This window comes from Balaenoptera musculus, chromosome 14 (assembly GCF_009873245.2).
Source record: "Balaenoptera musculus isolate JJ_BM4_2016_0621 chromosome 14, mBalMus1.pri.v3, whole genome shotgun sequence".
Lineage (NCBI taxonomy): Eukaryota > Metazoa > Chordata > Mammalia > Artiodactyla > Balaenopteridae > Balaenoptera > Balaenoptera musculus.
Window position 1 is genome coordinate 74,431,278 of NC_045798.1, and position 15,831 is coordinate 74,447,108.

Here is a 15,831-nt window from a genome sequence, read left to right on the forward strand (position 1 = left end):
TTCTGGGCTTCTGTTTCCTCGTGCATAAAATTAATTGGCTATTTTTTCATTCAATTAACATCCGTTGCGACACAGCTATGATCAGAGGATACATCATTGTATTCTCTTGTTTCCTTGCTTTCAAATCCTGTTACTCTTGCAGAGCGCGTGACTCGGAGGCTTCAAAATTCCCGCCTCTTCCAGGCCCCGCCCACCCGCCAAGCCCATGTTTAGACTCCTCCCCTAGTCCGCACAGCCTGCCCCGGTGCAGAAGCCCCGCCTTCCCTAGTCGCAGTCATCCAATAGCCTAGATACACGGCTAGGTGAATACCGAGGGAGCTTTAGGTGTCCTCCTGGCGCCTGACCAGAGTTTTGGGGAACTCGGTTGCTCTTGAGTAGTCACTTCTCCGAGCTAGCCGAGCCATATGCAGCATCACCAGCTCCCCGAGGTTCCCTCGCAAGGGTCAGACAAAGCTCCCGAGCCCGGTCGCCCGCCTCTCTGGGAGCCCTGGGTCTTCACTGGACGAGGCTCTCGGCCCGCGGAATTCTGGGAGTGATAGTTTTCTTCCTCCTGGTTCCTTCCAGGTACCCTGGTGGCCAAGACTCGCAGGACTACGGTTCCCAGACGCCCGAGCGAGTCTCAGGTCATGTGGCCGGCAAGGCCGTTGGGCGGGGGCCTGGCCGGTGCTCCGCAGCTGTCTGTGACACCCGGAGCCCGCGGGCCGCTTCGGCCCCCAGAGAGCCCGGCATGGTACGCGCGGGCGCCGTGGGGTCGCATCTCCCTGCGTCCGGCTTGGACATCTTTGGGGATCTGAGGAAGATGAACAAGCGCCAGGTAACGGAGTCCCGCGTGGGGGGCGCGTCCGGGAGCCGCGACCGGCTGAGACAGCGGGGAGTCGGAGCTCCCCGGATGGGGCTCCCGCAAGGACAGCGCCCCGCGACTGGGGCCGGTGGCGACCCGAGGCTCTCGCCCTGGGCTCTCGGAGGCCCTGGGTTCAAATCCGCGCAGACCCACGTGTGGGCACTTTCTTGCACTGACAAAAGCTCAATTAGGGGAGGGTGGCCCGGAAGGGGAAGAGAATAGGAACCCCGTCCTTTGGAGGTCGTGTGGTTGAGAAAGCGGGGAGAGATGACTCTACCGCGAGTGACAGCCTTCTGCACGTATTTGAAGGGCCCGTGGAAAAGGGAACAGATTTCTCTGTGGGGTTCCTGAGGCCTGACGTCCTGAAGGGGGCTGCCCGCGGATGGAAGTGGCAGAAAGGCAGGCGAAAGGGGAGAACTTCCTAGCGATGAGAGCTGTCCAGTCATGCCTCCCGACGCGGTTTCTTCCCATCCCGGGGAGTGTTTTCCCGGCCGGGCGTCGGGACTAAAAAAACTCCTCGCGCGGGAGAGCTCACTGGTGGTGCTCCATCATTGTGGACTGAATCAGTGTTCCAAAAGGGATTCCAGATGTCTTCTCTAACTTCATTCTTGGATTCCGTCGTCTGGCAGCACCTTGAATACCGGAGGCAGCTAGCGTGGGGTCTTTGGGCGGCTGGAGTTGATGTCTCATCCCTCTGGGAGAGGGCCTCGGAAGAAGACTTCCTTTTTGCCTCTCCTTAGCCCGCCCCCGTCCCCCCTCTCTCTTTCTTTTTTCCGAGTAGAATTTCAGACTAGTGCAGTAGCGTGGGGGAATTTGGTGACTTGAATCTCCTGAACCGTGTTGAGAACCTTCTAGGTGTGCATGTCAGTTGAGCTCCTGGGAATTTCTGTGATTAAGATGAGTTGTGGCAGAGATTCTCACTACCTGGAAAAACCAACAGCTAATGCCCTGAACATTGATGTGGTTTACAAGAAAATCCTCCAGGAAGCAGAGCTTTACTTAAAAAATCTCGACTTAATTGGGTAGGTTTTAAAAATGTCTCTAAAATTGGTACTGATTACCGACTGCAGACTATCAGTGAAGGCCTTCTGATGAATCTGTCAATCGCTAAGCCAGTTTGCCTTTTGAAAGCTCTGTATATTCCCACTCTCAGTGATAAGGCCCGTTAGTAGCTGGTTGCATTGTCTGTGTTTTGCTAGTCTTCTAATTAAAATTCAGAAGCTCAAATCTGCTGCCTCCTTGTACTTTGTTTTTCTTTTTAAAGCTTTGTCCTTTTGCTTTTTTCTTTTTCCCTCCACAATAGCATCCTATGACACCTTGTCAGGCATGCTCGCTCCACCAGTCTTGGAAGAGGGACCTCCTTTTTCTGCTGCCCTTGCTTACAGTTAATTAAGGAAAGAGCCACATGCAAAAACAAGGATTCTTTGTTTCTGCAGTGAGGAAGAGAGGAAGAAAAACAGCCACTGGCATTTCTGCTGCTCTGTCAGCCACAATATCTGGTCTGAAACGTTTGTTTAAAACCCTTAGACATTGGCTATTTCATCTTTGCTTGACAAAGACTGTGAGCTTGCTTCTAAACTCTGCTGGGATGATTAAGTGCCAAGCATACAGAGTTGGTAGGCAAAGATGAACAATAAGAAAAGGCACCAGTGAAATGTGGAGTGTATATTTCCAATCAGCTTGTCAGTAGTTCCATCAAAATTACATTTTCTAGATTCCAGGATTTCAATCCTAGACTTAGATACTAAGTCCCTTAAAGATAGGGTGCTGGAAGGGTGATGTGTGGTTTTGCAGTTAGCTTGATTGTTAGGTTTCTATATAATTGGCTATCTCTTGAGCAAATAAATGTCTTGCTCAGAGAAGTTTTTTTTTTTTGAGGAATTGATTTTATTTCCTCTCAATGAATTTTTCAAGCATAGAAAATCATACTGGAAACTATATTCTTAGTACATGGTCTTTATTAGATAAGTGGCAATATTGTATAATTTGCTTTTATCAGGGTGGAGTCCGATGGTTTGAAAACGTGTATAGAGATGGCAATCTCTGTAGAAAACCATGCCTTGGGGCTTTCCTAATCAGAGCTGCAGCTCATAATGAAACAACAGTTCTTTATTAAATCCTTTAAGTCAAGCAGAGCAGGTGGCGAAGTTTTTGAACGTGAAATCCAGTGAACAACTTCTGCTTCAGCCTGATGTGACTAGCAAGGCTGATTTTACTTTAAGCAACAGTTTAACATATTATAGCCCAACACTTGAACAATGTCCGTTTAGCACTCCAGTTTCCTTTTTTGCTCTCCTGGGAATTTAATTTAGTTTGATAATTTGCTATTGGCACTTAAGCCAAGGAGTTAAAAAAATGTTATGTAACTTTAATTTTGAATTACATTTATTATCCTATTTTCATTTATTACATCAAAATAAGTTATTTTAATGCACCTTTTGTCCCCACTTTTGTAACCTTCACGATTACCTCAATCAAATTACATACTTGCACACAGTTGTAATTTTAGCAAGAGACAGTTTTGAGCTTTGCTTTTCTTTCCTTCCTATCATATCAGAATGTTTTCATGTTTTGTCACACTCTTCAAAATGATTATTTTAACGGCCTCTATCTTGTCAAATTGCTCTTCCTTTAAATACTTCCCTACCCCCTCCCAGATTTTGAAATTAATCTATGCTCATCATAGGAATTTTAAAGAATAGAGAGTAGTTTAAATAAGACAGTCCAATCATTCGTAATTCCACCATGCTAAGATAGACTCTTAGCATCTCGGGGGAGCTCCTTGTGTTTGCTTTATAAACTGTTTTACAGTTTGTGGAGATCCTACTGCAGCCTACATTTTTCACCTAATATATCTTGAGTGTTCGGTCCTGCCATTATAGTTCTTTGTTCATTGTTTCAAATAGTGCAGTAATTTGCCGTTATTTACTCAGTCATTTCTCTGTTGTTGCTCATTTATTTCCCTTTCCCTGTTATTAAAAATAAGTATCTTTGCGCCATAATTCCCTATCTGCCTTTATTTTAGGCTGAATTCCTAGAAGTAGGGTTACTGGGCCAAGAGCAACCTCTTGATACTAATGCTTGACACTAAATTGCTTTCAGAATGGTTATATCAACTTGCGTCCCCACCACTTGCATACATGCTTGTCACGCTCTGAGTATTAGCATTAAAAAACACACACACAAAAACAAACAAAAAACCTTTACACTTACTAGGCCAAAAAGGGGCAAGGGGGAGGCAGGATTTGGTTTAAACACTTTGTGTTTATTCGCCACTTGTGTTTCTTCTTTGGAATATTAATAGTTTTAAGCTTGTACTTCTTTTTTGTTGTCGCGATTTTAGTGTTTTTCTTACTACTAGTTTGTATGTGCCCACCGTGTATTTCTCACTATTTATTCAACAAACTGAATACTTACTTTTTCCCAGGCCTGTGTTGAACACTGGGGATACAGCTGTGAACAAGGCTGAAATGATCCTTGCCTTTGTGGAACTTACAGTTTAGTGTGAAAGATGCATTAAATAATTATATGCATAATTATCAAGGTGATGGATGGTATAAAGAAATACAGGATGCAGTGAGAATATATAGCAGGAGGACCCAGGTTGGTCTATAGCAGAGGTTGGCAAACTCCAGCCCACTGCCCGTTTTTATAAATAAAGTTTTATTGGAATTCGGCCATGTTCATTCTTTTACGTATTGTCTGTAGTTGCCTTCCCACTACAATGGTAGAGTTGAGTCATTTCAACAGAGATGATAAGGCCCATAAACCTAAAATATGTATTACCTGGCCCTTTACAGAAAAAGTTTGCTAACTCCTGGTCTAATGGGTCAGGGAGGGCTTCCCTTGGGAACTGATGTTTAAAGTAGGACTTAAAGGTGAGTGAGTGTTAGGTGTGCTAAGGAGCCTAAGGAGAGCCTTCTGGGCCACGACAGTAGCTGGTGAAGGTCCTGGAGTGGAAAGGAGCATGTGCTTTCTGAATCACTGACAGAGCCCAGCAGTGGAGCTGGAGTGCAGTGAGCTTTACTAGCTGACACTGGAGAGGAGAGGGCATATATGAGACAGGAACTTAGAGACCATATTCATGCACAGAGTGTGGGATGCAATCAAAGAGCCTTATGCAGGGCATAGAGATGACCGGATGGCCAGAGGTGCATTTGAAAACCAGTGCTGAGTGTAGCGTGGAGAACGCGTCGGAAGATGCATGCGTGGACATCGGGAGCCTGGTTAGGAGGCTCTCGCAGTGTCCGGCGGGCTGTGCTGGTGACTTAGGAGCGTGGTGGCAGTGGGAATAGAAGGAACTGAACAAATGCCAGACATATTTAGAAGATAGAGAGGATTGAACGAATGGGTGGGGGGTGACTGCAGACAGCTGGGTGGATGGGAATGCCATGTATTGAGATGAGATCACGAGCACTGAAGCCTTTTTGGAGAAGATAAGTCCAGTTTTGACCGTGTTGGGTTGGAGCTGCCTTTACAGACATCCGAGTGAGACTGTCAGGGAGGCAGTTGGAAATCTCAGTATTGGGAGCGGTTAGCATGATGGTGCCGGTGCCGGCATTTGAAGGTCCAGTTAGAGGAGGAGGAACTGGCAGGAAGATTAGAAAGAAAGTGGTCAGAGGGTGGGCAGTGTGCCATCCAGGATGCCAGGGGCGGAGAGTTTGTAGAAGTGATCGTCTGTGTTGACCGCTGCCGAAAGGTCAGCAAGGTGAGGACTGACAGTTGTCCGTTGGATTTAGTGAGCATGTGACTGGGTGTGTAGGCTGAGGGGTGACTGTAGATGGTGAGGAAGGGGAGAAACCTGGGGTAGCAGCTCCTGAGGTTTGGCTGTGAAGAGAGAGTGAAGAAGCCTTACGGAGGATGTGAGGTGGAAGGAGGATTGAAGGTGGGAGAGACTGAAGCCCAGGGGAGGGAGAAGGTGTAGAACAGTGGTCCAGCCTCTGCATCAGGACCACCTGCGAGCCGTTTGAGAAACAGGGATGCCAGCACCCCTCCCCTCCCATTGGTTCCCTCGGTCTTGGATGGAGACCAAGTATACCATGTTCCAAAGGCTCCCCAGGTGATTCTAATGTGCAGCCAAGGTTGAGAACCGATGGTAGAGAACAGCGTTTCTCAAACTGTGGTCCCCGGACCAGCAGCTTCAGGATCACCTGGGAACTTGTTTGAAGTGCAAATTCTCAGGCCCCACGTGGGGATGCTGGTGCACACTGAAGTTTGAGAACCGCTGCTGTAAAGGCTGGTCTACACTCTCAGAAGTCAGAACCGTGTAAAACCACCTGCCACGTGCCTCCTGGGCCTTCCTGAGTGTCTTCAGCCCCCATTTCTCCAGGCCTTGTGCATTTTAAAGACTATTTAAAACTATATTTAAGCTGTGCTTAAAACTGCATTTTAAACTGTATTCGATCCTCAAAAAGAGTCCATAACCCTGCATTCTGTCTCAGTTAAAATTATCATTGGATATTTGAGGAAAACAGTACTGTCCAGAGCCATGTGATCTGAGTCCTAGTTCCTAACTCACTTCCAAAGGATGTTCTGGAAAGCTGGCAGGTAGTTAAGATGGGATCTAACCTATCTAATCTCACTTGCTCTGAAACACCGCTAAAACTATATATAGTAAAGGGACTTTAAAAAGTCATCAGTTACTCCAAGATAGGAAGCCCAGAAAGGGAAACAAGAGCAATCAAATACTAGAAGCTGGAAAACAGAAGGGTGGCAACTGACAGCTGGAACCAGCAGTGGGGCGACATGGAGGCGTAAGTCTCCACTGCTTATGCTGCAGGTGCCTCCAAGACCCAAGAGCCGGCAGTTCCAGGTGTCTCCAGAACGGGCGGGAGGAGTGAGGGGAGGTGGGGCTAAAATGAATGAGATGGGCAGAAAAGCTGAGAAGCAGTTAGAGCCCAAGCTGTCCTCTCCGACTCTACTCAGAGGTTTCCCCTCGCGGGTAGAGGTCTGAAAGCTTCTTCTCCGGAGGGGTAGACAGACGGTCTTGGAGTAGGGCGGCTGCCAGGCCTCATGGGGGCTGCACGCTGCATGCCGAGGCTGGAGAGACGGAAGTGGGTGGTGGAGGCCCCTGGAGGGCGAGAGTCCGGCCGTGTAGGTGAACACACAGGCCAGAAGAGCAGCCTCACGTGCCCGGGTGGAGGGGCTACTTGAGCTCGAGACGTGGTGGGGGATTGAGTAGTTTCAGGGCCAGGTATGCCGCTGAGAGTGGACGGTTCAGGTGGAGGGAGAGGGTCACTGGAGGCGAGGAGGTCCGGGAATTGAGACACCAGAGTGTTGGGCAGGCCATCCACGCTCTTCACATCACCCAGAGCACCTGCGGGAGGCGGGCCGAGGCAGGTACCACAGTCGGCGCCGTCCTGGAGCGCGGTGAGGGCGGGCAGCCCTGTGGGCCCTAGCTCCGTGGTCTCGGGCGGAGCGAGGGCGGCTTAGAACTAGATGCGGACGCGGCTGGCCTTCCTGCCGTGTTCTTCACCGCATATTGGGTGCTCATCATTTAAAACATTTATGGAAACCCTAAACGTCTAGGTGTTTACAGTTTCTGTTCCCTTTTGAATTGTGATTTCCGATGCAGAATAACCTCATGTAGGACAGAGTGCTGTGAGACTAGGATTCTGCGCCCTCATTTGGGACCCTTCTGGCCGTGGGGCTGCGGAGTGTTCTAGGTGAACCGTGGGCACGTCGGGGCTCTCAGGTTAGACCTACGGCCTCTGCACTAGAGCGGGAGGCCGAGCCATAGAACCTGAGTGGTGGGGCCCCTCAGGGTTGAAGGTTCTGGGGGATTCTGGAGAGGTAGGAAGAGTCGTACCGAGGCCTTAACAAAGCAGGTCCCACAGACTACTCTGGTTTTTTATTTTTTTCCTTTTCTCTCATGGAAGGAGAGAAGATACATGGGCATTCCATGGTCAGAAGTTGAAATTCTGCCTAATTTTGTAGCTTGTGTGAACTAGTTTCATGTCCTAAAATAACAGCTTTTTTTTTTTTTTTTTTTTTTTTAAAACAAGCACATCTCCAGCTTTGGGTTAGTGAATATTCTGTCACCGGTTCTTACTTTTGGTTTGGCCTTTTTCATTCCAGCTCTATTACCAGGTCTTAAACTTTGCCATGATTGTGTCTTCTGCGCTCATGATCTGGAAAGGCCTGATCGTCCTCACTGGCAGCGAGAGTCCCATCGTGGTGGTGCTGAGGTGGGTCCCGCCAGCCGTCCTGCTGCTGCCCAGGACCCAGGAGCAGCGTGGACAACCCAAACTCGGTGTTTTAATTGGATAAAGTTTTATAGTTTTCTTTATTGATACCTGTTTTGAGAAGGTTTCATTTTTTTTTTGGCTTTTGTTGAAAAATCTTTTTCAATAGACAGTTGAGGCCTTTCATCATGTTGATGCTGGTGGTCCAGTGCAGTGTGATTTACTTTCATGTTTTAATGTTTTAATCCATGCTAAATGACATTTTAATAAGATAGTAATAATGCATTATTTGTGTACGTGTTGATTTTTTTTTTTAATGAAATCAGTTTATTTATTTATTTATTTATTTATTTATTTATTTATTTTTGGCTGTGTTGGGTCTTCGTTTCTGTGCGAGGGCTTTCTCTAGTTGTGGCAAGCGGGGGCCACTCTTCATTGCGGTGCGCGGGCCTCTCACTATTGTGGCCTCTCTTGTTGCGGAGCACAGGCTCCAGACGTGCAGGCTCAGTAATTGTGGCTCACGGGCCCAGCTGCTCCGCGGCACGTGGGATCCTCCCAGACCAGGGCTCGAACCCGTGTCCCCCGCATTGGCAGGCAGACTCTCAGCCACTGCGCCACCAGGGAAGCCGTACGCGTTGATTTTTAAACATAGCCAATTTAAAGCTCTTACTTGGTTCACTTTGTCCCGCGTGGGCAGGGAGTCTGTGCCCAGCACGGTGTCTGGTGTTTCCTCAAGTTCCTTCAGCAGCGCGTGGAGGCTGACTCCTCTCTTCTCAAGACTTTTACTCTTAGAAAGCACAGCGTGTTCATCTGAGAAAAGTTTATACTTTAACTTCCCAGAGCCATGAAGTCATCCAAGGGGAGAAACTTCACAATCAACTTGAAATGAAGTAGCATGTTTGTGAGCCATTAGGAGCTTGCAGATGCTCTGCTCATGGTGCCTTAGGTCGTTGAGTCTCCCTGCAGTGGGCGTGGAGCCCTGTTGTTCCACAGCGGGGGCAGCGGGCTGTAGCAGTGGCGCGGGCAGGGTCACCGCTGGCCAGAGCAGGAGAACCAGCACGCAGGCTTCTTGGCTCCCAAGCCAGTGCCCTTTCCCTCCTCTGGGCCCCGCTGTCATGTGATGGGGCAACAGCTCTGGCCCGGGCTTCACCAGGCCGCCCTTCTGTGGCCGGCCAAGGGACCTGCTTCTAGAGATGCAGCATTTTCATAAACTTAGGAGCCTGAGGATGGCATAGTTCACACACAGAGCTGAGGGGGCCTCTGATTCACTGGTGTTTACACTGTGCTCCAGGGGTGCCCGAGGGTCCAGGTGGATGGGTTAGGAGGGAAAAGGTGACCAAGCTCACGGACTATAGACACCTTAGCCTTGCTTCGGTTGTGACAGCTCCACTTTTATGTACTTTATGTGACTATTCTTTACCTGGTAAGATTTCATTTGAAGGAAGGATTTTAAGGCTTTTGAAAAAAGAAAAAATTAAACCCCTCAAATTCAGATGGGCCCTGTCACTCAACAAATATGGAAGCTGAGGTCCAACAAGGCCAAGTCACCTGCATCTCAGTTACTTTCGGCAGAGCCAGAACTCCATCCGAGGTGTTCCGGCCCTCCTTCAATCACACAGACACACTTGCGTGCAGAGATTATTGTGAAATTGCAGTACATGGGGACTTTTTTTTTTTCTTAAAGCATCCTTTACACTTCTAAAGCAATTTGGTTTGTCAGCATAAACTGTTGACGTCACGAGGGATGTGTGACCTTGGGGAACACTGACCTTGGGAAAATCCCTGGCCCTTGAGGAAAGCAAGTGTAAGTTGTTATTAGTGAAACATTTCAAAGGACTGCCTTCCTAATGGGGCACGATAATGACTCCTGCTGCCAAACCGCAGTGCACTTATCCTGCCTCTGAGACTTGCTCAGGGAGGTTTTTTTTTAAAACTGCTGTCCTTGTTATCACAGACTGAGATGGTTTTCTAGAAACTTCTTCCCACTGCGTGTCTTCAGGAATTTTGTCAAAGGAATAAAGATGAAGCAGTAGATGAAGAAATTATCCTAAGCATTTTAGCCGTCATTGGCTTTTACTTCAAAGAGTCCACATTTTTCTTAGTTCTTTTTCTACCTAATACAAACTGCAGAGGGACCCGCTAGTGCCCTTCTCATACTCAAATCCAAGAAGAAATCGCTCCCTTTCTCACTATTATCACCTTGAGCAGTCAGAAAGAAATTGCTGTGGTTTGTTTTATAGCTCATAGACCTGCTTGACTGTTGATGAAAGTTGATATTCTAAGTGGTATGTTTGTTGTATTCTTTACGGGTTGAAATGTTCACCTGGTGTGAACATAATTCTGATGTGACTTTGTGTTTCTTTCCAGTGGCAGCATGGAGCCAGCCTTTCACAGGGGCGACCTTCTGTTCCTAACAAATTTCCGGGAAGACCCGATTAGAGCTGGTGAAATCGTTGTTTTTAAAGTCGAAGGCCGAGACATTCCAATAGTTCACAGAGTAATCAAAGTTCATGAAAAGTAAAGAGGCTTTACTTCTCTTTGGTTTTGTTTTGTAGACAAAACTGTGGACAGTTTGAATGGTTGATTAGAAAGTAGCAGAAACACTGGATTATGTTCCTAGTTTTGCCATTTAGTAATTGGGTGACTTTGGACCTGCTACTTAACTGAGTCTGTAAGATGGGAATAATACTTTACCCACAGTAACTCACAGGGTGATTATGTGAATGAAATGAACTGATGTTTACTAAAGTACTTGAAAAACTTGAATTGCTGCACAATGTACGCTGGAATGTATTCTTGCAGAATATTAGTTATTTGAAGGAGTCTCAAGGAAAATCAGATCTCATGGTAATTGAGGATAATTTTCGTAAGAGAATTATCTTCTGAAATGCAGAAAGCTACCTGTTTCTCATGTCACTTTGGACAAACTGGCATTCTCAGCAGTTATATTACCCCTGGATGAATAAAAATTCCTTTCCCCATCTCTTCCCATGATTTGATCATTGCATATCCTGCATTAATTCTCCCCGCCACAAATGGCTTTGCCTTTTCCTTAAATGCCAGTGATGACTTATTAAAACACCTCTTGGGAACCAGAAACAATGACTTCTAGCTCAAACATATTAAGTTTCCATGAGAGAGTACAGTCACGTGATTAGCGAAAACGTTACATACGTGGTTATTCATTTACCTTTATGCAGCTTAGTATAACATTTTACCTGCATGAGTTATGGGATTAAAGTTAGGTATATATATTTGTATTTTTTGAATAATGGAGCATTGCTCATCCTCTCTGTGTGTGTGTGTGTCTGTCTGTGTCTGTGTGTCTAACTATTTGTACATTTCTGGTATGAGATTCTCATTCCATTCACTGCTTCCAGGTGTTCCCCAAAGATGTTTGATACTAAAAATATTCACTTCATTTTACTCTAAACATTAGAATGACCCTGTTTCAGTTTGTGTTAATACACTGGTACTGCACTAACATTACCTTGTTAGTAGTACTTGTTAACTTACTGATGAAGAAATATGCTCAGTCATGATGCGACAGAACTCTCACCTGATTTTAAAACAATTTCCAAAGATGGGAAATTGTGCATTCCCTGTAGAGCTGCACTAGCCAATGAGTTTGCCACCAGCAATATATGGTTACTGAGCACTTGAAATGTAACTAGTGTGAAATATACACAAGATTTCAAAGACTTAGTACCAAAAAAAGAATATCTCAATAATAATTTTAGATTGATTATATGTTGAAGGAATATTTTTGATATATTGAGTTAAATAAAATATATTATTAAAATAAAAAGAAAACAAAGATGAGAAATTGTTCAAAGTTAAGGAAATAATGATGCTTTGCTGTAATTTGCATGAATTGTGAGAGATGGCCCGGGTTTTTCTACTCTTAATTTCTTTTATAACATGGCTGCAAATCAGCTCACTCTTTTTGGCGTGGTTTCAAATCTTTGTGGGCTTTTAATATTTTATCAAATTATTTAGTGCATTTTCTCATTTGTTGAAAAAAGACCCTCTTTATAGTTCTATAAGGCTATAATATTGTGTTTCTAGTATCAAGGCTGTGTAAGCACCAGTTTACAATGTTTAAAATGAATCCCCCCTGTCTCTTTAACACAGTGGTTTTATGCCGTTTGTAATTCCTGTTTGTTTGCAAACTGGATTGTAATCCACTTTGCTCAGTGGTGAAGGAAATAAGGCATTAACACATCCCACATTTGGTAAGGAAAAATAAGCTTGGGGAGAGCTAAGAGCACATTTGTGTTTGAATTACCCTGTGCTCAAATCTGTGTAATCTGGGACCAAGTTCATGTGTCGAGTGAAGAGGAATATAATCTGTGTTAACCAGTTGGTCCATGGGGATGAAGAATGGATGGAAACAGATGCTGGAGCTAATCATTGCCTCCCTGGTGCCCTTGTGCTTTGCATGCTTTTTGGTTATCAGGGTAACTTAAGTATTTTAGAATTTAAGTCTACAAAATTGTCATTAGATTTGTGCTTTGGTTGAATGGTTGTCTGCCAGCAAGCACCTTAGACCAAGAAAGATCAAGTTATCTTTGACTGCTTTTCTCAATGCCCATATCTGCCTGTAAAGTGTTGGCCAAGCTAATACTTTCTAACGATGCTGTGCTGAAGATAATTTTTGAAAGGACATTGTTTTGCTTTCCAGAGATAATGGAGACATCAAATTTCTGACTAAAGGAGATAATAATGAAGTTGACGACAGAGGCTTGTACAAAGAAGGCCAGAACTGGCTCGAAAAGAAGGATGTGGTGGGGAGAGCCAGAGGGTGAGTGAGGATTAACTTCTAAGTTATGCAGAAGATTCAGAAACCAGAAAAATATTCAGCAACAAAGAAACCAAGGTTAATAGAATCATTCATTACAAAGATTATACGTCAGGAGAGTTGTCAGCAGTTTTACTTTGTACTGTGAAGACTAAACAAAATTCAGAACTTCCTAAGGACCTAAAATCTAAAGCTGAATGCAAGTACGCTATCTATATCATGGGTTTAATTCTATTTTTGAAATAAATCCTCACCTAGAGATTATTTATAGATTTTAAATAACAATTATAAGAAATCCTTTCAGAAATAACTACTGTGTAACACTGTGATGAATATTCTAGATATTCCTTGTACCTATATAGATGTGTGTATGCATATGTAATATATAATTTTACATAGAAGAGTTTTATTCTTTCACCCAGCAGAAAGTTGCAAATAGCTTTCTGTGTCAAATCTACACCTATATCTTTTTAAACAGCTGCATGGTGTTCCTCTGAGAATCATAGCTGATTTCACTCGTCCTCTTTTGGTCAACATTTAGATTATCTCCTGGTTTTTACTACTAAGAAAAGTTCTGTGATAAAATTTTTAATACCCATCTTTGCATAATTGTTCCAGCCATGAGTTCTGCTTCTGATTGACACAGCAGAGAGTCTGTCCTGTTATTAAATACCAAAAAAGGAGATTCTCCCCCTCTCTTGGTGACCCTTTTTATATTTAACCCTTGCTAGAAATGTCTCCTTTTATTGAAATCCCACCAGCTGTGTAAGGCTGGAGAACACCGGTGGCCGTTTTCTAAGATACAGCTTTATTCATCAGCTCGTAGTTTAAGGCCTCTTTCTACCCCTTTTCTCCCTCTGCTCACCTTTTAACCATTTCTACTCTATTGCAATTCCACCTGAATATCTGCAGGGAGATGAGAGAGACCTGCAGCTGGTCAGTCCTGTATCTTTAGACACTCTGGTGAGAGGCTTTGTATAAGTGAGAGGTTGATGCTACTGATTTTTAAGCAGACTGGAGGGTACTAAGGGGGTGTTACCTTGTTTCCTATCAGTGACATGATTGAGACTTGGGTCAAACTGATTCCATATTAACATTAATTTTGTTAGCATAATCATTGGCTGGTTTATCCTGGCTTATTCTCTCTGGGATCATAATCATGTTTGGGTATAAATTACGGGATTCACATTTGTGTTCACTGCCCAACCGACTTCTTTGTTACATCTGAAAAGTGCTGTGCAATGAAAATGATGAGGATTCCTTCAGTTACAAACTGTTGGGTTGGCCAAAAAGTTTGTTCGGGTTTTCCAGTAAGATCTAAACCCAAACGAACTTTTTGGCCAAGGCAATAATTATTCATGTGCTTTCAAAGCTCTCTCTCACAGCAGTTTATATATAGGCTATCTGAATCTTACATCTCTACTAAGAAAAATTAAGAACTCGATTTGCCCTTTCTGTTGTACAAGTGGCTCAACTAATTATTTTCATTCTGTTAGGGTGAAATGCAGCAAGTGAAGACAAGTAGCATCTCTAGATCCTAATTTGCCTTCTTAAAAAGTTGTCCTGGCTGTTAGCGCTGATGCTTTTTACTAATAAAACCTTCTGAGGCAGGAGTGAATATTGTTTTTATGGCCCCAATCAGTGTTGTTCCCAAGGAAGACTTTTTCCTATGCTGATTTATAGTGTTTTCAAGTATTGCTATCATTATGTTACAAACACTTTTTACACTTCTGGCTTTTTATCCCACAATTTAGGTTTTTACCATATGTTGGTATGGTCACCATAATAATGAACGACTATCCAAAATTCAAGGTAGGAATTTATGTGTACGTCTTTATTTTTTAAGAAAATATTGGCGCTTTTACACATGCAACTGTAAAGATGCAGTCTGTTAAGAATGTTTTGCTAGCTAATTCTTCTGCAGAGTATTTGTAGTTAATTACAAATTAATATACTCATTTAAATTATCAATTTTAAATTATTGAAATTAATTATTGAAAGTACTTCCACCTTTTATGTTTATACAGTGTGTTCTAAAATGGCACCTATATATTTTTTGCTTTTTATTATGGAAATCTTTAAACATACGAAAAAAGTCGTACAGTAAGCCCAGTAATGCTCATCTCCCAACTTCAACAAAAATAGTATCCATATTTTTTTTTAATCACTTGAAACACAGTAGGAAACCTACACATGAATGAGTAGTACGTTAGCAGTGTATATTCGGTGGGTGCTCCTTGGTCCATCAATATATTTGGGGGTTTTAACTGTTAATGTGTTATTAAGCAGCTCATTTGGAGAACAAAGCATGTGGAAGAGGTCATCTTTTGATCCTGTCCTCAGTCCAGTATTGACCAGACTTTATCTGAATACATTTATAGACCAAATTTATTTGTAGTCCTCACAGTAATTTTCCACTGTGTTTTCTTTGCAGTACGCTCTTTTGGCTGTAATGGGTGCATATGTGTTACTAAAACGTGAATCCTAAAATGAAAGGCAATTCCTGGGACCAGACAGAAATAAATTCTGTTGAAAAAGAGAAAAGCTAATATATTTGAAATGTTCCACTTTCTGTATAAAAGGAAACAATGTGGAGACGTTTTTGTCTTGTTTGAATAAACGATTCATCAGTGAAGATTGTTTTCTTTTGTGGATTCTGATTTGAATGTGCTCAGTCTCTCTGCTTCTCGTGGTAATCGTTCTAAACCAAGCTTGAGGGTCTGCAGCACTTCAAGGATCAGGCAGGCCGTCTCTGGGCCTGGCCTGCCAGTGGGATAATGCATAGTCCAAACGTGATATAGTTGTAACACCTGAGTTTCAAAAATAAAATTCTTCTCATAGCATTTCCAGGGGAAACAGGCCCTTAAAAGAAAATGATTTCTTATTTATTGAAGCGTAGTCTGATAAACGAATAAAACCTAAAACCTTCTTAGAAGGAAAGGTGTAATCTGCTTTGTTCTTGTGGTCTGGTGTATCTTGAGATGGTTGGATAAATTATTTGAAAA

The 15,831-nt window shown here is 43.9% G+C and overlaps 1 protein-coding gene across 2 annotated transcripts; it reads left to right on the forward strand.

Moving 5' to 3' along the window:
• The first annotated feature begins 383 nt into the window (after positions 1–383).
• Positions 384–15,468, forward strand: SEC11C (SEC11 homolog C, signal peptidase complex subunit). Of its 2 annotated transcripts, XM_036823737.1 has the most exons (6): positions 384–814; positions 7,919–8,028; positions 10,393–10,542; positions 12,710–12,829; positions 14,581–14,638; positions 15,261–15,468. In XM_036823737.1, exons 1-6 carry the CDS (start codon positions 728–730, stop codon positions 15,312–15,314), a joined length of 579 nt encoding a protein of 192 aa, XP_036679632.1. In that variant the 5' UTR covers positions 384–727; the 3' UTR covers positions 15,315–15,468. The 2 variants fall into 2 exon arrangements, with proteins under 2 accessions (XP_036679632.1, XP_036679633.1); XM_036823738.1 differs by lacking the exon at positions 14,581–14,638 and having other exon boundaries at positions 637–814.
• The last annotated feature ends 363 nt before the right edge of the window (positions 15,469–15,831 follow it).

Coding starts and splice junctions, on each gene's coding strand:
- SEC11C (XM_036823737.1), top strand. CDS start 728: ATGGTACGCGCGGGCGCCGTGGGGTCGCATCTCCCTGCGTCCGGCTTG. Junction 815..7,918: donor GGAAGATGAACAAGCGCCAG/GTAACGGAGTCC, acceptor TTTTCATTCCAG/CTCTATTACCAGGTCTTAAA. Junction 12,830..14,580: donor GTGGTGGGGAGAGCCAGAGG/GTGAGTGAGGAT, acceptor CCCACAATTTAG/GTTTTTACCATATGTTGGTA.